Below are 21,762 nucleotides of genomic sequence, written 5' to 3' on the forward strand. Positions count from 1 at the left end.
GGAGAGGGATCTTCTCCAGGGGGCCTAGTCCCTGTTGAAGCCGAGCCAGATCAAAAGGCGGTCTAGAAAGGTGACAGCACGGGACAGCCAGCCGTCGCTGCAAGAGGAGGACACGCGGCGTGGTCACCGCCGTGGCAAGGCCTGGCTTCCCCTGCTACACCTGCTCCAACTCCTGGCTTCGCTGCGGGCCAGAGCGGTCCAGGGGTACACGCCCTCCCTCCGGCCCCTGCCTCTGCCTGCCCAAGCAGAATGAGGCACCTGCCCAGGCAAAGCTGTGCTCCTTATTTGGTTGGTTCCCGTCCTAGGGGCGGCCCTGCCCCCATGGCGGGTGACAGTGTGCGTGGACATGTGGACTGCCATGCTGCGAATGTCACACACATTGTGGGCGGGTGCCAAGGATGCATCCTCGGAGTCCTTTGGAAGGAACCGACCCAGCAGGAAAGCTGTCCCCTTCCTCCTGGGGGGACACACAGCCCCCAGCCCCTCCACTCCGCCCTTCCCCACCCACAGCCGGGCCCTGGCTCGGGCGGGGGCCTCCGTACCTGGGGATCTCAGTGTGGACAGCGCACCCGTCCTGCAGAAGCGCATCAAAGCCATGCAGACTTGCTGGCAAAGAGATGAGACACAGTCAGACGGGGCACACCGGCCACGCACGCGCGGCGGTGGCACGGAGAGCTCCCCGCCTCCACACCAGCCTCACTCCCCAGGGTGAGGCGGTAACACAGGGAGCAGACGGTGATACCCGGCGGGAAGACACACCATCCCAAGTCTGAATAAGGGGGCAGCCCAAGGGCAGGTCTGCGCAGACACTTCAGAAACAGTGCAGGGCTGGCGTGGTGGGGCAGCGCGGTAAGCTGCCACCTGTGACGCTGGCCTCCACTTCAGAGTGCCAGTTTGAATGCTGGCTGCTGTTTTCAACCCGGCTCCCTGCCAATGCTCCTGAGAAGGCAGAGGAGGAAAGCCCAAGGCCTGGGGCCCCTGCACCCTTGTGGCAGACCCAGATGAAGCTCCTGGCTCCTGCCTGGCCCAGTCCTGGCTGTTGCAGCCACTTGGGGAGTGAACCAGCAGATAGAGGATCTCTCTCTCTCCATCACTCCCTCCCTCTTAATTCTTTTAAATACATTTTTAAAATAGTTATTTATTTGAAAGAGTTATAGAGAAGGAGAGAGAGAGACAAAGAGAGAAAAAGAGAGGTCTTCCATCCACAGGTTCACTCCCCAAATAGCCACAATGGCCGGAGCTAGGTCAATCTAAAGCCAGGAGCCTGGAGCTTCTGGGTCTCCCACACGGGTGCAGGAGCCCAAGGACTTGGGCCATCTTCTACTGCTTTCCCAGGCACATTAGCAGAGAGCTGGATTGGAAGTGGAGCAGCTGGGACTCGAACTGACACCCATATGGGATGCCAGCACTGCAGGTGGCACTATGTCACAGCAGCAAAAAGCCCAAATATATTTTTTTTAAAAATATGGTAAATAGTAGGCTAAGCCTCCACCTGCAGCACTTGCATCTCATATGGGTGCTAGTTTTGGTCCTGGCTGCTCCTCTTCCAATTAGCTCTCTGCTTATGACTGGGAAAGCAGTAGAAGATGATCCAAATACTTGGGCCCTTGCACTTGCATGGGAGACCCGGGAGAAGTTCCTGATTGTCCCAGCTCTAGCCACTGTGGCCATTTGGGGAATGAACCAGTGGATGGAAGACCTTTCTGTCTCTCCATCTGTCTCTAACTCTCCCTCTACCTCCCACATAAATAAGAAAAATATTTTAAAAATGTGGTAGAGGGGCTGGTGCCATGGCGCAATAGGTTAACCCTCCGCCTGTGGTGCCGGCATCCCATAGGCACTCGTTCTAGTCCCGGCTGCTCCTCTTCCAGTCCAGCTCTCTGCTGTGGCCTGGGAAAGCAGTAGAAGATGGCCCAATTGCTTGGGCCCCTGCATCTGCATGGGAGATGGGGAAGAAGCACCTGGTTCCTGGTTTCGGATCAGCACAGCTCTGGCCATTGCAGCCAAATGGGTGATGCATCGACGGAAGGAAGACCTTTCTCTCTGTCTCTCCCTCTCACTGTCTGTTCCTCTGCCTCTCAAATAAATAATTTTTAAAAAATGTGGTGGAACCCAGTACTGGGACACAGTGGACTAAGGAGCTGCCTGTGATGCCATATTTTGAGTTCTGACTGCTCTGCTTCCAATTCAGCTCCTTGCTAAGGAGCCTAGGAAGGCAGCAGATGATGAAGGCCTAAGTGCTTGGGCCTCTGCACCCACATGGGGAGACCAGGATGGAAATCTGGGCTCCTGGCTTAGGCTTGGCTCAGCTCTGACCCTTGCAGCTGCTTGGGGAGTGAACCAGCAGATGAAGATCTTTGCCTTTCAAATACATCTTTTAAAAAAAAATGTTGTGAAGAAACAAAAGATGCTTATTTGGGTGTAAAAAAATTATAAAATGCTGGCACTTTTTTTTTTTCTTTAATATGAACTTTCCATGAACTTTTTGAAGATCCTTTGTCTGTCAGGGCTGCAATGGTGACCTATGACCTATGGCACTGGGACCGTACTCCTGCTACTAATGAACCAGCTCCCTGGTGTCACAAACTGTCAACAGCCAAGAAGGGAGAATTGGTGGTGTGCACTGTTGTAGTCCTGCTGCAGACTCTGATGGCAGTACTTTTATATGTTTATTTTATTAACACTACACATGCAGCCCTCAGAAACTGCCAAGCACTTTTTTTTTTTTTTTTTTGACAGGCAGAGTGGATAGTGAGAGAGAGAGAGAGAGACAGAGAGAAAGGTCTTCCTTTTTGCCATTGGTTCACCCTCCAATGGCCGCTGCAGCCAGCGCATCGCGCTGATCCTAAGCCAGGAGCCAGGTGCTTCTCCTGGTCTCCCATGCGGGTGCAGGGCCCAAGCACTTGGGCCATCCTCCACTGCCTTCCCGGGCCATAGCAGAGAGCTGGCCTGAAAGAGGGGTAACCGGGACAAAATCCGGCGCCCCGACCAGGACTAGAACCCGGTGTACCAGCGCCACAAGGTGGAGGATTAGCCTGTTAAGCCATGGCGCCGGCCAGCACTTCTTTTTCAATGTGAGTTACAGAGAGGGAAAAAGAGAGAGAGGTGAGAGGTGTCTTCCATCTGCTGGTTCACTCCCCAAATGGCTACAACGGCCGGGTTCTGTAGCAGGCTAAAGCCAGGAGCCAGGAGCTTCTGGGTCTCCCACGTGGGTGCAGGGGCCCGAGGACTTGGGCCATCTGCTGCTGCTCTTCCAGGTGCACTAGCTAAGTAATTCACTTAGCGGGTAAAGCTGCTGCCTGCAGTGCCAGCATCCCACATGGGTGCCGGATGAAGTCCCAACTGCTCCACTTGCGATCCAGCTCTCTGGTGTGGCCTGGAAAAACAGTAGAAGATGCCCAAGTCCTTGGGCCCCTGCACCCACGTGGGAGACCCAGAAGAAGCTCCTGGCTCCTGGCTTCGGATTGGCGCAGCTCCAGCCATTGCGGCCAATTGGGGAGCGAACCAGTGGATGGAAGACCTCTCTCTCTCTGCCTCTCCTTCTCTCTGTGTAACTCTGACTTTCAAATAAAATAAATCTTTTAAAAAAAGTGCTCTTAAAAAAAATTCACCAAACACTGCCTCAGTGATCCTGGAGGTCACTGTGCACTCAGTTTAGAGGAGTGATTCAGGCAGTCTCTGGCACTTGACCCAACCCACACAGCAGTGAGCCGCGGTGCCATGGTCCACAGCCCAGCAGGCCAGGCCCCGCATCCCTGCTCCACACAGGTATCCCAGCCTGCCCTTGGAGGCAGCAGACAGCAAGAGCTGAGAAAGTCGCCCATCTACGGCCCACCGGCTCCTTTGCCAAGGGCGTGATCGGCACCGCCCAGGAAGCGCTAGAATTCACACGCTCCACGGCCCACACCAAGTCACGGCCCAGCCTGGGGAGGGCGATGGTGCACTGGGCGGAGTCCTCCCCACGTGCTGCCTTCCAGCACCCACAGCTGTGCCTGGACATGCAGAAGGGAGGACGGTGGAGCGGGCGTCGTCCTGCACAGCAGCACAGGGGCCGTGCTTTTCATCCACATGGCACGCACTTACCAGTCTGCCAGGCATGCGTGGGAGGCAGACACAGGAGCCCCAGGGCCGCAGACCGAGTGGCAGGACCAGGCTAGGACGCACATCCCTGGAACCTGGTCCCACCACCTGTCACCTGCTGTGGCATCACTAAGGGGCCTTCCCACCGGTGACCCCCGTCTTCCAGCCGAGCCCGAATGAGGGCACACTCTCCTGCCCGTCAACTCACGGCAGGTTACGCTGGGACAGGTGCACAGAACTGTGTCAAAGGTAGCACACACTCGGACTATCACCTATCGAAAGTCTGTCTTTAACCCGATGATCTATAGCGGGTTAAAAAGCGGGACAGGCAACTTTACTGACAGCTGTGTGCCCGATACGGTTGTCAGCACACTGCATCTATCCCCTCCCTTCTTTCCCACACAGACTGCTAACGCAGCGGTTCTTTTTATTCCCATTTTACTTCGGACACAGAGGGGCCAACAAGTTACCAGAATGGGAGATGGGCACTGGCCAGTGTGGCTCCAGATGACAGTGCAGGGACCCCAAGGCCAGGGGCCTCTGTGGCAGCTCACTACCTCGCCCCTCCCCCTGTGGTGAGGAAGTCCCACCTGTTGACCCTGGCACCAAGCTGGTCCATCCCAGCACCCACAGACAGGAGCCTGTGGCTCAGTAGGCAGGCAGGGTGCAGGGCACGGCCTTGGGGGAAGCCACTGAGGGGTGGGTAGGTGCTGCAGCTCGGGAGAGCAAAGGCCAGCTCCCCTGGGAGTGTGAACAGGAAGAACAAAGTCCTGAGCTCAACACAGCCTCCGTGTGAGGAGAGAGCACTGGGTCTCAGGGCTGGGCCAGCACAAGACCTCCTGGAGGGAAGAGAGGAAAGAGGCCGCACCACACAACCCACTGCACTGCCCTTTGCCCGCCCTGCCTCACCTTACAGCCTCCCAGAGCCAAATGCTGAAGCCTCGGCTGGGCATATAGGTGGAATGAGGCTGCCAGGTGGGCCCTACTCCACTCCGAGCTCCTGGTAGGCGGACAAAGGCCATGTCCAGACAAAGAGGAGGCGTCGGCCTCAGGACACAGCACGTGGGTGGCGGTGGGGAGTGAGCTTTCATCTGAGGCGCTGGGCCTGCGGTCTTCCACTAGGGCAGCTGGGGAACCAGCAGAGGACGGCTCCCTCTGGCGTGGTCCCCACCACCTGCCCTAGCCCAGACCGCTCCAGAAGGAAATGCACCAAAACCAAAGGCTGCTTGGTTAATCCTTTTAATAACACGGTTGTAATTATACAATTCCCACTATTCAACATTTTATATAAAACTGGGTAACAATACGCAAGATTTCCAAATGCAACAATATATATCAAACTACATGTATCTGCAGAGATTACAGCCATTGTGAAGCTTTATCTTAAAAACACCTTCAGGAAAATAAAACATCCACCCAGCCAGTTCTCTCAGCTTTAAAAAATAGCATTAGAAATATACATTTTGATAAAAAAAAAAATCAAGACGATCAAATACTGATTACTCAGTTACATCTTAAAACTTTTAATATCTGTACACGAGTGCACATTAGATAAAAGTATGCAAATGATCTAAAACCGCAGTACTCTTGTCAGAGGACCGTGTCTGCTGACAGTGAACTTGACTGGGTAAGTGAGGAGGTAACTTCCTGCACAGTCTAGGCTAACGGGGCACTCCGCAGTGCTTCTGCAGAGAGGCAGGCGGGGCATCGGGAGCAACGGGCGAGCAGCAGCACCCCCCCCCCCCCGGACGGCTTCAGCGGGACACAACAAGGAAGGGGCAAAGCGGTTCAAAGTCGTTCGCGATGCGCCACTGCTTTCCAAAGCGCAATCGTGGTTTCTTTAAAAATGTATGAGAACAAGCGGTGGTGATATTTCTGGAATACACAGCGACACAGTGCATCGCCCATTTGTCAAGACGGGTGGTGTGGACGAAGGGAAGGTGCCAGGAGTCCCGGAGATGCTGGGGACTCCTCTCACGCTTGATAGGGCCCAAAGAGGTAGAAATCCCCCAGGGAGGGGGTGGACAGGCAGGGGAGGAGGCTGAAGCCTTCTGGGGAGCTGGGGACCAGCCACACTGCACCGGGGAGCTCCCTGCTGGACCCTCCTCGGACAGCTTCGTGGGAAGGGCCCGCGGGCCATGGGCACTGCATGACAGAGACCTGGGAGTCCAGCTTTGCAGACACCTGTCCCCTGGGCCGTCCCTGGCTCTGAGAACTTGAGTCTCCCAGAGCTTCAAGGGCACATTGCTGATTTAATCCACTGCAAAGGGTCGGGGGCACCTGTGGGTCTGACAGGCGCGATGACTCCACATGAGAATCTCAGAAGCTGCGGGTGTTCCAGGGTTTCCCCTGGGCGAGGGAGGGTCTGCTCTTTCTTGTGGCAGGAAGACCCTTCCACAGCTCAGATTCAGAGCCTCCCTGGACTCCAACCACGGCCCTAATGAAAGCGTGGCCGCTGCTGTACGATCAGCCACCCCGCGCTCCCGGGAAGGCTTCCCGACTGCCTCCCCAGTCTCCAGCAAGCAAAGCCACTACAAGGGCTTCCTAGCAGGGCACAGTGACGGCGGTGCTAGCTGGGAACACAAGAAGGCAACTATGCAATACAAAAGTGACACGGTAAACAGCGAAGCCCCAACGTCCCACTCTCGGCCAAGCCCGAGTAGCCTGTGGCCTGGTTCTAAGGGATACAAAGCCAAATCCAGAAGGATTACGGGGGTGGGTGGGGGATGGGGGAGCTGGGCCTTCCTCACTCCCTGGGTCACGTGAGGAGGGGACAGCCCTGACAGGAGTAAGGGAAGAAAGGTGCCCTGAGAATTCCATGTTTCATGCTTGGAACAGTCTGGATACTTGGCATCACCTCTTGGCACAACACAGCGAGTGGGAGGTTCCTCCTCCCACCCAAACCTTAGACCTGCTGGTTTCCAAGGACACAGAACCATCGCTGTTCTGTGACCTGAGGGCCAGCAGTGGGGAAAGGGCACCTGCCAGGCTAAGACGCTGGCCTCGTCCAGGAACGCTGCCTGCTACCCATGGGAGCAGCGCCGAGACGTAGCCACCGCCTGGCCATGACCGGCTGTGTTCGAAGACACTAACCTGCTCATCCCAACCACTTCTTACTCCTAATAGCTTTGTGGCAAAGGCAGCTTTATAAACGGAATGGCCTTGTTCGGCCTGGACATTCATCTGGTCTTTTGCCTCCCCGCTGCCTTTCAATAGTGCATCCCTCACGCTCCAGACCACGGCAGGCAGGAGTTCAGCAGCAACCAAGACGACTGCAGAACATCCCTGTGGTAGGGACCCCGTTTTTTTTTTTTTTTTTTTTTTTTTTAGCAGCAAATAAACTGGAGTTGTGCGATTGCTTGACGTCACAGCCCTGCTGCGTGTCGGGCTGAGGGCAGAAGGCACTCTGCTTGGAGTTCCCGGCGGATTCCCGAACCCAAGGCAACAGTGAGTTCTCTCACCACAGAGGGTGTGCGGGCGGCCTCGGGCAGCTCCCAGGAGAAAACATTCCACGCTGTCACAGAGAAAGACTAAATTTTCAAAGGCATCAACGTCTTATTTTCTGTTTTGTTTTGAAAGCCACTACTCTTTCCAAGCGGGGAACCCAAGAGCGTGGGTGCTTTTCTTTTTTATGCACGGAAGGAAACATGATTTGAAGGGCAACCAAAGAATGGGTAGCCTTGTGCTCCGTCAGTCCCTGCGTGACATAAAAAGAAATGGCTTGCCATCATCTTCCAGCCGGAGCCGGCTTCGCCTCCGAGTCTGCGCGCTGCAGGCTGGCGGAGGACTGCTCTGTGCGACGCGCGTCCCGGGTGCACATCTGGTTTCCACAGACGCGTTAATAAAGCACTCTTTGGTGGGAGACAAGCAGCGTGGGTACTTCACAGAGTAACCACCCCAACAGTATTAACCGAGAGTAAGGTGAGGACGCGCAAACTGAATCGTGTCCCACGACAGGAAGTACCGTTTCGTCTTCAGGAATGTGGACACGGGGTCACGGGGTGAACAGAAAATAAATACACCAGGAACCTGCACGGCAGCCTCCGGCCAGCACGCACCTACACCTCACCGGCGGGGCAGCTCCCTGCACAACAGAGGGCCTGGGGATTCACACCTGAGACTGCATTTACGACAGCTTTTCTGGGGTTCAACGTGAGCCTGCTCTACAGAGCTGGGCCCTTTTTCAAGGCGTCCGCTCGCACCCCAACATGGGGGAGTTATGGATCCAACTCCAGTGCACGGTGTCTTCACTGAAATCGACTTCTTAGGTGGAAAGCCACTAAGGCTGTTGCAATTCTGCGTTTTGTTCGCGTGTAAATTGTGCTACGTCTGGTCGCAGCCTGCGGTGCCCGGACTCTTCCTTCCATTCGGGCCACAGGGTTGACTTAACGCAGGACTGCTTTAGTCCTTGAAACGGAGGGACTGAGGGAGGAGAGAGGAGAAAGGATTTTACCACGGAGGTTGGGGCAGCGTCCCAGAGGCAGCCACCCGAGACAAGGAAGGCGACATAATAAAACTATCAGCATGCTAGGAAGTCTACACTGTGTGGAACCGTTCAATGACAAATACTGTGGAGGAGACAGGACGATGTCAGCCAGAAAGTAAAGACAAACAGGAGAGGAAGGGCAGAAAAAAGGCTCAGCTCTGCAAACAAGTAAATAAATCAACAAAACGAGAAAAGAGACACGGAAATGGACAGACAGGAGGGCGCGGGCGGCCCAGCAAGGCCAGTACCAGAATGCCGTCAAGGGCATTGGTCGCAAAGCACTCCTTCTCCTCCTGCCCCTCTGCGGAACCAGGCTGTGGGAAAAGTGGAAAGAACGAGAGGATAAGGAAGGGTTCCTGGGCGATCCCAAAAGGCAGGGTCCGCTCAGAGGAAGGCTCTGGCCCTCACCCGCCTTCCAGCTCCGCCGAGCGGCCCGTCTGGCGAGGATATCAAAGGACCCCCGTCCTGCTCCCGGCTCTCCCCCACCCTCCCCCACTCTCCCCATCACTCGCAGCTCTATGGCAGCTTTCAGAGGAAAACGGCAAAAGCAGATTGAGAAAAACCACTTCCAGTCTGGAGGAACCCTCCCACAAAAACCATCATTGGTCAGTGTCCAGCCACCCCGAGAGAGCCCTGAGTGAGAAGGTACGAGTCAGCGGGTGCAGCCAAGGGGAAGACAGCTGGAATTTCAAAGGCACATTAATTTTTCAAAAGATCAGCAAGAACCAGCACTTATCAAAGGCCCATTCAGAGAGAACACATTCTGGGACTCCCACACGAATGTGCTTTTGGACTTGGCAGGAAGAACCACAACAACAACAAAAAAATTAAAGGCCCAGAGGCAGCGGCACGGACACTGCAATCCACCCAGGACCAGGAGGCACGGTGACAGGTGTGACGTGGCGAGAGCTGCGGGCGAGAAGACTCATAAAGCGGTCAAGCCAGCTGGGCTCAGAGGCTCGGGGGACAACCTGAGTGTCTCTCTCCTGCTGCAGTGTGAGGAACTGGTTTAAAAAAAAAAAAAAAAAAGGAAGCAAACCAGCAGACGTCCACGACTGGTTTGGCACCTGCAGCGGGGAGTGACAATTCCCAGGGATGCGACTCACAATAAAGAAGTCATGTTCTTAGGACGTGGATGGAGCCAGGAAGAAAGCAAAGATGGCCCCCCGAGAACCACGTGGCACACGCATACCGAAGCGCGCTCAGTGGAAGCTGCGCAAGGCCAGGAGCGGCGGCTGCTGGGGATCTCAAGACTCCAGGAGAGCTCTCTGAGAGCTGATGCAAGAACACGGGAAAACAGGCCAACTCCATGTCGCCAGCTGCTCGCTGGACGCCCTGGCACTTGACAGAGACATTTCAAGTGGACCTGCAGCTCCACGGGGGAGGAGGTGCCACACAGTCTCATCTGCACCCCAGGCCACTTGCTCTAGGGGTTCGCTGTGCCTGGACTGAGGATCTCGGCTATAGGTGTGCCTATGTCCAATGGACACACAAGCAATAACCATCTGTCACAGGAAACACAAGGGGGCACTGCGAAAATTTCATGGAAAATGAAACTAAATTTTGGTGCAAAAAAATTTTTTTTTAAATCCACACAGGTGTTTCTGGCACTCAGACATCTTCAGATTCCATTTTCCATGAATTTTTTGCACAACAGCATTTGTATTTCTTCAGCTCCTCTGCCCCAAGTCATGATTCTTCTAACGTCTGTGAAAACGTTCTCCAAAGGCGAAGAGCCTCTCAGCAAACTGTCGGGAGTCGAGGGGCAACTCGGGGCAACGGGAGTCTAGCTGGGGTCCTCATCCGGGAGCCTCTAAGAACAGAGCAGAACAGGTAGTGAAAGGTCATGGCCAAGGTCAAGTTCTTCCACCAGAGATGATGGAGACGGACAAGAGATCAACCTGCAACAGAGAGCGCCTCGGCCAGGGTCACAGCCGCGGGTGGCCCTGGTGCCCAGTTAAGTATTGCTGTTTAAAGAAACGATTACGATTCAGTACTTGCAATTACTCAGCACTTTTAGCTCAGACTCTTTCCCCCTGACTCAGATTATGCAACAACACGTGAACTCCCTTGTTACCCTCCAGTAACAATGAGTAGCAGTCAGCAGGACAAGAGCGCGAGGCTGTAGCCTGGCTGTCCTCAATTCTCCTTAGCCCCTAGAGGCAGGTGGGGGACCACCAGTCATCTGCTTCCTTTGATCAGCTGTAGAAGTAACTGGTGATACCAACACAGGGCAAAGCTCTGAAAGGGACCAAACAAAACTGAAATGGAAACCCTGCATAGAGCAAGGCAGTAAAGGACCAGCCCGCCTCACTCCTTGGCTCTGCAAATCATCGCTCAGGGTCCAATGTAGAATTTAAAAGCCTTCTTCTTCTTCTTCTTTTTTTTTAAAGTTTTTGGCACTTTCTAAAATCCTGGAAACGGCTGTGGGCCACCTCAACATTCCAACCTGCTTATCCAGTGTGAAACCCAATCTAGGTCCTCCAAGCCTTCCATCCAGGGGCTCTGTGTGATTGGTTTAGGTCGCTGGAGTGACACACAAAAAAAACCCACAAAAACCTATGTGCACAAACAGATGCGTAGCCAACGCTCCACAGAGCACCGAGGCATGGCTCAGGAAGCTGCCTCCGGGCACCTGGGCTCTCTTCCTCTGTCACAGGAAGGCACAATCCAAGAAAGTGAAAGTGGCATTAAGTGTGCAAGACAACAGGCTGCAATGAAGGCCTGAGCACTTAGACCTAACACATCCATTCAACCCAGGGCACAGTGACCTGGTGTTGAATTGTTAGTATTCCTACTCACCTGAAAATGTCAGTGTTAAAAAACAAAAAATATCATTATAATTAGAAAATAAATCATAAAAAAGACCTCCTGTGGCATAGCAGGTAAAACCACTGCCTGTGGTGCCCACATCCCATATGGGAGCCAGTTTGAGACCAGGCTGCTCCTCTTCCAATCCAGCTGTCTGCTACAGCCTGGGAAAGCAGTAGAAGCTGGCCCAAGGACTTGGGCCCCTGCATCCACGTGGGAGACTCAGAAGATGCTCCTGGCTCCTGGCTTTGGATCAGTGCAGCTCTGGCTGTTGTGGCCATCTGGGGAGTAGACCAGCGGATGGAAGACCTCTCTTTCTGCCTCTCCTCTCTCTGTGTAACTGTGACTTTCAAGTAAAATAAATAAATCCTTAAAAAAAAAAAACTCCCAACTTTCCTACCAATCAGAAGTGAGAAGTGTTAGCATTATAGTTTATTTTTCTTTATTCTTATTTGTATACATCTATATCTGTATAAATTATGTTAATAGAATTAAGTATTATTTCTGAATGTTTATGTGTGGTTCCTTATAACTTACTGCCTGGTGAACATTATCCAAGTTCCTTAATTTTCTTTAAAAACATGACTTCCAATTCATTTGCCATAATTTAACCATCTGTAGTCCAATTCCTATGTCTGAATGTAGAAAGAGCATTCTGACGTTATGTTATAACTTTTGATGTTTTGTCAGTATTCCTACAATGTTCTTCTCAAGTGCAATCAGAGTAAAAAAGGTATGAACGAGGCTGGTGCTGTGGCTTGGTGGGTAAAAGCCGCTGCCTGCAATGCCAACATCCCTTATGGGTGCTGGTTCAAGACCCAGCTGCTCCACTTCCCAGCTAGCTCTCTGCTATGGCCTGAGAAAGCAGTAGAAGATGGCCCAAGTCCTTGGGCCCCTGAACCCGCGTTCAGAAGAAGCTCCTGGCTCCTGATCAGCACAGCTCCAGCAGTTGTGGCCAACTGGGGAGTGAACCAGCAGATGGAAGACTCCCCCCACCTCAGCCTCTCCTTCTTTCTCTGTGTAACTCTTTCAAATAAATAAATAAATCTTAAAAAAAAAAAAGGGTATGAGGGCCGGCGCCATGGCTCACTTGGTTAATCCTCTGCCTACGGCGCTGGCATCCCATATGGGCACCGGGTTCTAGTCCCAGTTGCTCTTCTTCCAGTCCAGCTCTCTGCTGTGGCCTGGGAGGGCAGTGGAGGATGGCCCAGGTGCTTGGGCCCTTGCACCCATATGGGAGACCGGGAGGAAGTACCCAGCTCCTGGCTTTGGATTGGTGCAGCGCCGGCCATAGCAGTCATTTGGGGGGTGAACCAACGGAAGGAAGACCTTTCTGTCTCTCTCTCTCACTGTCTAACTCTGTCAAATAAAAATTTAAAAAAAGGGTATGAATGTATGATACATTCCTAACAAAAAATTTTAAATCCTAAAATGAGTCAGAGTGCATGACAACTCTCAAATGCTTGTGCTCAGTCGTCTCATGCCCAGCTGAGTGTAAGTGTGCAGGAACACAGAGAGTAAGGGATGGATCTGATTCACTCCTTACACACACGGCCCAAGGAGCTCCTCTGTGCACCCGCCCTGGGGCCCGCGGGCCTGAAGCCTCCAAGACACAGGGCGGAGAAATGGAAAAGCAGGGAGGGAAACTGCCGGGGATGACTGGATTCTGGGTCTGACTCTCTTCAGGCGGTGTGTGGCAAGGTCAGACCCCGAGTGCAAACACAGGGCTGCCTGGGCTGCCAATGCCACACAGAGATGCACGAAACAGGAGAGGGGTCCCCACCTTCCACGGCCGATCCCCTCTGCCCTCCAAAGGACCTGCTGTTGGAGTGCCTTGAAACTGAAATGTCCTCCCTGGGCTCCTGGTGAGCATCCAGAGCCAACAGTTGAGTCCCTGGCCACAGAACATGTTCATTTTCTGGTGCCTTCGGGCGTGAGCAGAGAACTCTTAGGTCAAGAAGGCTCTCAACACGGCCACCAGCACACTCCTCTGCTGCGCATTCTCCAGCAATTCATCTGCTGGGTGACTGACAGAGAGCCCTGCTGAGTCCCGACAGAGCTGGGGAAACCCTTAGTGAAAACTTCTCAACTCCCCTGTGCCATGCCCTGCAGAAGTATGTCTACAAAACAGAACAGAGCAAAAGCCTACACTCAAACGCTCCAGACTTTCTCAGATGATGGACAAGGGAAGACACAGCCGATTAAGTCCTGGTTCCCAGGGACTCCGCCGCCTCCCGTCCGCACGTCCACCTCCAGAAGCAGGAACCAGAGGGTTAAACTGGAAAAGCAACGCCTGCAACGCGTCAGGAGAGCGGGGACCTTTTCTCACCTTTTAAAACTGCTTTTCCTTGAAGCAGACCTGGTGGTTCTGTGAGTAATGCCTGCACTGCCAGAAGTGTCAGGTTCAGACGTTTTACAGCTCTGAACACTGGACTGCAGAATTACTCTGGAAACAGCGGGAAAAAACAGGATTACAGTCACCGAAACAACGTCCAAACACCCGACAGGGAGGACCCTTGAGCGCACACTGCTGAGAATGGATCGGGCTTTTCCCATCGACACATCTGCCGGGAACACATTTTCACAGCCAGGCCTGGTGAGGGTCACACGGAGACAGCTGGGGTGCTCCATTTTGGGAAATCCCCATACCGAAGGAAACCGTCAGCCCGGCAAAGCTCTGGGCTGCAAAGTACAAGGAGAGCCTCACGTTTCTAGTCGTAAAAATAACCAATCGTTAGGGACCCCCAAGCCCTTAAGAATATGCAGCTAACTCGGGGAACACCTACACCAGGTGCACTCTTCGGAACCGACAATACGGGCAATCAGTCATGGTATTATTTTCATAAGAGTTACAAAAATGTTAAGTCTGTTCAAGAAAAATTCGAGGTTTGTCTGGATTGTAACCATTACTAATCTCCAAGTACCATTTAAAATCAAAGTGAAGCCACTAGAATTTGGAGAAACTTGCCTTAAACTCTCATCAGTTTTACGAAACCGAATGATGCCTCATGGGCACAGACAGACTGCCCAGGAGGCCAGTTATCAGAGAGGAAGGAACAGCCTCGGGTAGAGGCACACAGACCACTGCTCATAAACATAGGGTCTCTGGGCTTTCCTGATTAAATGGTTTAGGGAAAACAGAGGGAAAAAAAAATCCAACTTGTCACATGCTGTTCCTTTCTTGAAGGGATCATCACTGAAACACAGAACCACTCACACACATGTTTACAAGCATCATCTATGACTTATCCTCCCATACTCGGACATAAAGGAGACACAGCCTTCATGAACAAGCAGTTCACAACAGTAGGAAGAAACCATTGCGAATAATGAGCAGTCCCATCTCATCGACCTGTGTCACCCCCGTGGTACCTAACAACTACTTAAATGTAGTAACAAGGAGTAAATCCTGGCACTGTAGTTGTACCCAAACCCAGGGACGTCCAGCGTGTAGTAAAATGCTCCCTTTGTCACCAGAAAAGCGGCCAGCTTTACTGTGCCAGTGAAACCTACAGCAGGGCAAGGCAGAAGGGAAGGGCGGGGGCTGCTGGCCCCTGGGCTAACTCCCTCAGCCAACCCCTGACTGCAAGTACGGTCACCGCACACGTGGGCTGTCCTAACAGAACAGAGAAAGTATGTGCAGACGTGGTCACTTCTCCTTAAAACAAGATTTGCTGGAACGTCTGTTCTGCTGCGGCAAAGTGAGGGGGAACCATGTATTCCTCCTTGTCTGGGTTCTGAATGTAGAATTCTGCACCAAACAAATGGCTGATACACCCCCAGCTCCTCCAGAGACCACAAATGGAGGAAGCAATACTCGTACAAGAATTTGAGGCCAGTGATGGCCAAAAAGTACAGCTGAGCACCACGCTGTAAAATCACTAACAAGTGACAGCACATTGCCTACTTGGGGGACCCACGGTCTCACTTGTGAGATTCACCACTAATGGAGGGGCTGGCATTATGGCATAGCAGGTAAAGCTGCTGCCTGCAGTGCCGGCATCCCATTTGAGTGCCGGTTTGAGTCCTGGCTGCTCCACTTCCGATCCAGCTCTCTGCTATGGCCTGGGAAAGCTGTAGAAGATGGCCCAAGTCCTTGGGTCCCTACACCCAAATGGGAGACCTGGAGGAAGCTCCTGAGGCCTGGCTTCGGATCGGCCCAGCTCTGGCCATTGCAACCAGTGGATGAAAGACCTCTCTCTCTCTCTCTCTCTCTCTCTCTTTGCCTCTGCCTTTCAAATAAATAAAATAAATCTTTAAAAAAAAAAAACAGGAAGCACTGCTATAGTGTGCCATTCTTATGCTAATGGGAAGCATCTTTTCAACCTATTTCTTTCTCTGTAAAAATTAGCATAAATTAACGTGAAATAAGTAATCTTATCCACTAATGATATATGCAGAGCTTTGAAACCAAGAGAATGGAAGGAATGCAGAGTGTGTCAATCATGCCAGGTAGACTGCTATGATTCTGCACTAAGAACAGGCAGTCATCACACCTATGGCCTGCGTCAACAAAGGGGAAAAACCCCAGCTACTGCACCTGCAAATCACACTGACAGCCTGATGAGACGCCCGCAGCTGACAACTGTGGAACAGCCACCCTTTCATTCCTTGCTGAGCAAACTTCAGCACACGTACTTCTCTCCCTGCCGTCTTTCTGTCAGCCCTACTTATCTCTAGCCTTGGTCACCGTGCACTCTTTTTTGTATCTTTAGGGCCTCAGGACTCCCCGATTTTACATGCAGTGGTATCTGCAGCTTAAGCAAAGTAAACACTGAAAAGCCAAGTCTCACCTACCAAGATACAACATGCCTGAATGCTCCATTCCAAGTAAAGAAGCCATCAGGGCACCTCTGCACTATCCATGCTGTCCCCACTGATAAAAAACTCTCAAGAGAATGGGCCTGGACGCCTCACACAGCAAGGCCAAGGGTTGTTCCGGTCGAGTACTCCAGGCATTCCTGGAAATAGTGACAACTCACCAGACAGTGCTCCCTCACCTGCCAGCACAGGTGAACAACGGTGTGCAAGAACAGCCACCTTCACAAATGAAGCCTGTTTGAAGGAAAGTAATGGGGCGAGGCGGGGGCGGGGGAGGGGGGGGACCGCCAAAGACCGCACCTGTGGACACTGCTGCGCTTGCTGGCATCACTGCACCAGCTGAAAGCTTTCCGATTCTCTTCATTTGAAATGTATTTGGTGCCACCCTGAATACTCTGCTTGGGTCTAGAAAGGCAATAGCAGACATCAATATCGACAATGGAAGTGCTAATATCCGAGAATTACTGAAAAGAAACGAGCCTGAGAGAGGTCATCTTTAAACCTACCCTGGGAATGATAACGGAAGCACATAGTGTCTAAGTGTTCCTGGCACATCCACCTGTTTAGAACTCTACCCGTGGCTGGCGCCGTGGCTCAACAAGGCTAATCCTCTGCCTTGCGGCACCGGCACACCAGGTTCTAGTCCCGGTCGGGGTGCCGGATTCTGTCCCGGTTGCCCCTCTTCCAGGCCAGCTCTCTGCTATGGCCAGGGAGTGCAGTGGAGGATGGCCAAGTGCTTGGGCCCTGCACCCCATGGGAGACCAGGAGAAGCACCTGGCTCCTGGCTTCGGATCAGCGCGGTGCTCAAGCCGCAGCGCGCCTACCGCGGCAGCCCTTGGAGGGTGAACCAATGGCAAAAAGGAAGACCTTTCTCTCTCTCTCTCACTATCCACTCTGCCTGTCAAAAAATAAATAAATAAATAAGAACTCTACCCGCTAGGAAGATCTTGGCCACCGGGAATACCTGGGGAAGAGTGAATGTCTGCAGAGTACAGCACTCTCAAGTCAGAAAATGTGAAAACTGACTCTTACCCAGAGACAGGAGAAACCTCAAAGGTGAAATTACATGGGAAGCACAGCGTACGTGAATACGCCGGGATAGACCTGTGCTACTAAGCCAGTCAAGAATATGCCACGAGTGAGAACACATGAAGCAAGTTTCCCTAACTGAAGAGTGGAATCCGCTCAGCTTTGAAATCTTTCTCAGCCCTAGGAAAACACTCAGTGAAACCACAATGTACCAGAGGTGGAGGCAATGGAATTTCACTTCGGAAGAAGAGTTCCTGGAAGGGACTTCTGCATTCTTTAGTTAGTTCCAAAATCAAGTTGGGGCAAGAGAAGGCATTTTTGAAACATGAGTTAAAGAAAAAGCTTCAGAGGAAAAACAAAAGGATGCAACCTGGACACAGAGCCGGTTCTTTGCCTTTGGTCTCAACTACGATGTTCCGCGGGGTAAGAAGGCACTCATTCTGCGGATGAAAGATCTCAAAAAAGTCACAATGGCCTCTATTCACGTCAAAAAGACCTTCTGATTACCCTGGGGCAAGCACAAGAGCAGGAGCAGAGCGAGGGCCAAGCAGGGGCACAGATGTGGACAGCACACTCGTCTCCCCTGCACTTCCCCTTCTCAGTGGCATGGTCCTGACTGTGTCCCCTAGGCGGGAGGAGGGGACTCGGGAGAGCTGCTGTCCAGCAGAAAGCCAGGCTAACACCCTGGACAGCAGCGCCACAAAAGCAAACATTTGCTGAGAGCAGAAGATGCGCGGGGAAACTTTTTTTCTTTCTAGAAATGGAGAGGACATACTCAAGGTACACAAAACTAGAGGGCGGTCGCTGCCCGACTGACCAAGCTAACTGAACGTCTTCTACAGCGAAGAGAAATTGCTTCAGTGTCTTTACTTATAAACTGCTATTTCAAAACGTCTGCTAAAAGCGAGCACAGATAAAAACAAGGTAAGCTGCCTTGAATATCCCTTCTGTGAAAGACACAGTGAGGCCTCCCTCCCCGCCACCAACCCATTCACGGCAACGTTTCAGAAAAAGAACCTTAGAAAACAGGCAAACCAACCAAGCCAAGAGAGCCGCCAGGGGAGGGACATGCACCGGGGAGGACCACACGGGAGACCAGGAGAGAGTGGCGGGAGGGGAACGGAACGGGACACTTACACAGCAGCTCTCTGCAAGGGGTCCTCAAGGCTACTGTGTTCTGAAACCATCGAGACAGAACAGCAGGACGGGAAGAATGTAGTCACACACAATCCACCAGATGACAACACTACACAGTGCAGAGGTCAGCACAGCTAGGGGACATCTGGAAAGGGGTGAAGGGGAAAGAAGAGACGTTCAAATCGGGAAGCCAAAATAAACAACGCACCAAACACACAAATAAAGCCCCAGATGAGTATCACACACCCTAAAAGGCCCAGAGCGGGGAGCTGGGATGCAAGGGGGCAGGGGAGCCAGGACCGGGCTTTGCCACTTATGCGGAGACAAAGGATTCATATTTAGGAGCAAAAGGTTGGGCTCAATCTCTAGGTGGACACTGCCCCTTGTTAGTTTAACCTGTCGATTCTGAACTTGGTCATCGGTGACTGGCATTCTTCAGAGAGCACAAGATACACAGGCAAAACTCAACTAAACCATGGAGAAAAAAGAGGCAAAATCAAACTACCAACGAAACCAAAAACAAAACCCAACCAACCAGAAAGCCCTAGACTAATGAACAAGACCACAGGAGGCAGAGCTACGCAGGAACGGGCCCAGCAGAGCTGAGCTGCTCTCACTGCCGTGGAGGGCCACTTCAACCCCGGGAGCACACTGTGCATTCTGCCAATTCGGCCCATGCTGACGCCCACACCACACCAAGTGAGCAACGGCCCACTTAGGTGCCCTCCACACCTATCTTCCCTGAGCTGGTTTCCTCATTTTTCTCACATTAATCCCCTGGCCTGGGTGCTGGCAGTGAGGGACGACAGCCTGCTCCCATGTGGAAGGGTGGCAGCTCCCTCCAACCACTGCCCTTCCAAATGGCCTCCTGCTCCACCATGACCACATACCAAAGGCTCTGCGGGGCATCTGGTGCGGGTAAAGCAGGGGCCAATCAAGTAGGAAGTGACTGTCTTTAGGGTGCCCTCAACATCACCGTCATCATAAGCAGCTACGTGCCAGGGGTCCTGCCCAGGACAAAGGGATTACACCAAAGCCTGGGCCCAAAATAAAAACCCAGCCTCACCCTGCAAGTCACACTCACACTATCTCCGCACTGCGTGTGTCCCTCTAGTGAAGCTCATGGCATGAGAATTATTTCCAGCCGCTGACTCACACACGCACCCCTACTGCGCTAGGGAGGGGACCGAAGGGTTTTTCCAGGCTAACTGTATTTCTCTGCTTACTTATTCCCACGTAAGATGCAATGCCAATCTTCGTAAGGCATTTTATTTAACATTAAGGCATTTCTTTAACCATCAGCATGCACAAAGACAGGCCGCCGGCTCAAGTTAGAAAACCTACCAGATCCGTTTCAGCACAGGGAAGAGACCTCCCTCAAGTCCTGGAAATGAACCCAGTGTCACGGTGCTGCATGACTTACAGTCTCCATGGAACACAGGATCGGGCGGGCTCTCAGAGAAAATGGCCACATCCCAACTTCTGACAACTTAAACTGTCCCGAAATACTGACTGCTGATAGAGGAAGCAGTAGTTGGAACAGTATTTTAACAACTACAGCTTTCTCCTGAGACATCACCAGTGCTCGCGTATTTCACTAACTTGTATTCTCATCTGACCAAGTAACCAGTCTCAAAGCAAAGTAACTTGCCCATGGTAACGGGTGAGTCAGAGACTGAATACATGGGAGGCCAGGCACTGAGTTTAAGATTGAATTTAGATTTGATTTAAAATTTAAGTTTCCCAACCAAAGCTGCTGTCGGACACGGCTGGGGACCTCACATGGACTTCCTGTTCTGGGGCCGCAAGAGCTACAAACAAAAAAGGGTAGGTACAGGAACACCCAAAGTGGTGTTTAAAAGGTCAGGACTGGGATTTGCTGTGACTCATCGAAAAGCCCACAAATAATTAACAGCTTGGAGAAATTTAGTGTTTTGCTTTCTTCTTTAGAAACGTGGCCTAGAAATCTGTTAGCTGTGTAATGTGGAGAGGGGACGGTTTTGAGGCGATTCTCTTGTTTTTAGGATTGCCATTATGAAAGGGATCCTGGGTAACTTGATGTTGTAAGCCTTTGCCATTTCACTTGATTTAACATAGCGCCTGGTATAGGCAAAGCTGGGGCAGAACCAGGAAACAACCAATGCTGGCCTGGGAGCCATTTCCCTCACCCTGCCATGGTCTTAGGGTCTTCAGCTTCTTTCCCTCGACCAACAAGAATGCCTTCTGGGCCAGCGCTGCGGCTCAATAGGCTAATCCTCCGCCTGCAGTGCTGGCACCCTGGGTTCTAGTCCTGGTCGGGGCACCAGATTCTGTCCCGGTTGCCCCTCTTCCAGGCCAGCTCTCTGCTGTAGCCCGGGAGTGCAGTGGAGGATGGCCCAAGTCCTTGGGCCCTGCAACTGCATGGGAGACCAGGATAGGCACCTGGCTCCTGGCTTTGGATCAGCACGATGCGTTGGCCACGGCGGCCATTGGAGGGTGAACCAATGGCAAAAGGAAGACCTTTCTCTCTGTCTCTCTCTCACTATCCACTCTGCCTGTCAAAAAAAAAAAAAAAGAATCCCTTCTGACATTCATCTCAGCGAACCTCATCAATCCTGGCAAATAGAACCCTACAGAGGCTATGTCATCTGGTGTTGGTAGTATGTAAAACTGGCATCTTTGTTGTTTTCTGCTACCACACTTACGGCTGGGAGAGACTTGTTCTGGGGTCTCAATTTTCCTGGAAAAGAGGAGCAGGTTGTGATCTGAACTCTTCAGAAACCACATTCCTGAAGGCATCAGACTCCGAGGGAGCACCAAGGAGATGTTCTGGAAGCCTATTTAACACGACCTTTTCACTAAGCAGAATTTGCATCCCCTGGACCTAATGTGGCTTCTGAACAGAGGGCAATAAAACACTGATGTGGATGCGGGTTCTCAAGATGAAACACTGGGGCCCAAGCTATAAGCAACCCACAAAGCATCCATTTTATGGGCTTGTAAGCTGAGGGGTGGTCCTTGCCCCGCAGTAACTGCAACATGGGGGAACTTTCCAGACACGCGGCCGCGGCTCCCACAGGTGGCTCAAAGGCAGAGTGGGGTCTGAGGAGCACTGTTCCAGGCTCCAGTCAGGGCAGGAGATCCCTTCAGGATGATCAGCTGGAGGCACGCGGTATGCAGAAGTAGACCCACTGAAACGTCTTACACCAGGCTGGGGGCCATCCGTCCTGCCAAGCCAACAGCAGGCAGGACTCCCCAGCTGATGATTTTAAATGGCCCATGAATGATGCTGACAATATCGAAATAGCTCTCAAAAAGAAAAAAAAAATTCCCCACCCCTGACTTAGATGAAGACTTTTAATAAGATCCAAATGCAAATGGCATCTGGAGTTAAAATACGTTACACAATGTTTTCATGC

At 52.3% G+C, this 21,762-nt stretch overlaps 1 protein-coding gene across 6 annotated transcripts in view; it reads right to left on the bottom strand.

Moving 5' to 3' along the window:
• Positions 1–5,310: 5,310 nt before the first annotated feature.
• CDC14B (cell division cycle 14B) overlaps positions 5,311–21,762 on the bottom strand; it is a 104,249-nt gene continuing 87,797 nt past the window's right edge. For 2 of the 6 annotated variants that reach the window (XM_062208558.1, XM_062208562.1), the window contains exons 13-14: positions 13,707–13,823; positions 5,311–8,502 (exon numbers count right to left, since the gene is read on the bottom strand). In XM_062208558.1, coding sequence (XP_062064542.1) covers positions 8,466–8,502; positions 13,707–13,823 — 154 coding nt within the window. In that variant the 3' untranslated portion in view covers positions 5,311–8,465. Of the gene's footprint in view, positions 8,503–13,706; positions 13,824–18,364; positions 18,510–21,762 lie in introns of those variants that run through there. The other 4 variants (XM_062208560.1, XM_062208564.1, XM_062208561.1 and 1 more) reach the window with 3 other exon arrangements.

Source organism: Lepus europaeus, chromosome 12, assembly GCF_033115175.1.
Source record: "Lepus europaeus isolate LE1 chromosome 12, mLepTim1.pri, whole genome shotgun sequence".
Classification (NCBI taxonomy): Eukaryota; Metazoa; Chordata; class Mammalia; order Lagomorpha; family Leporidae; genus Lepus; species Lepus europaeus.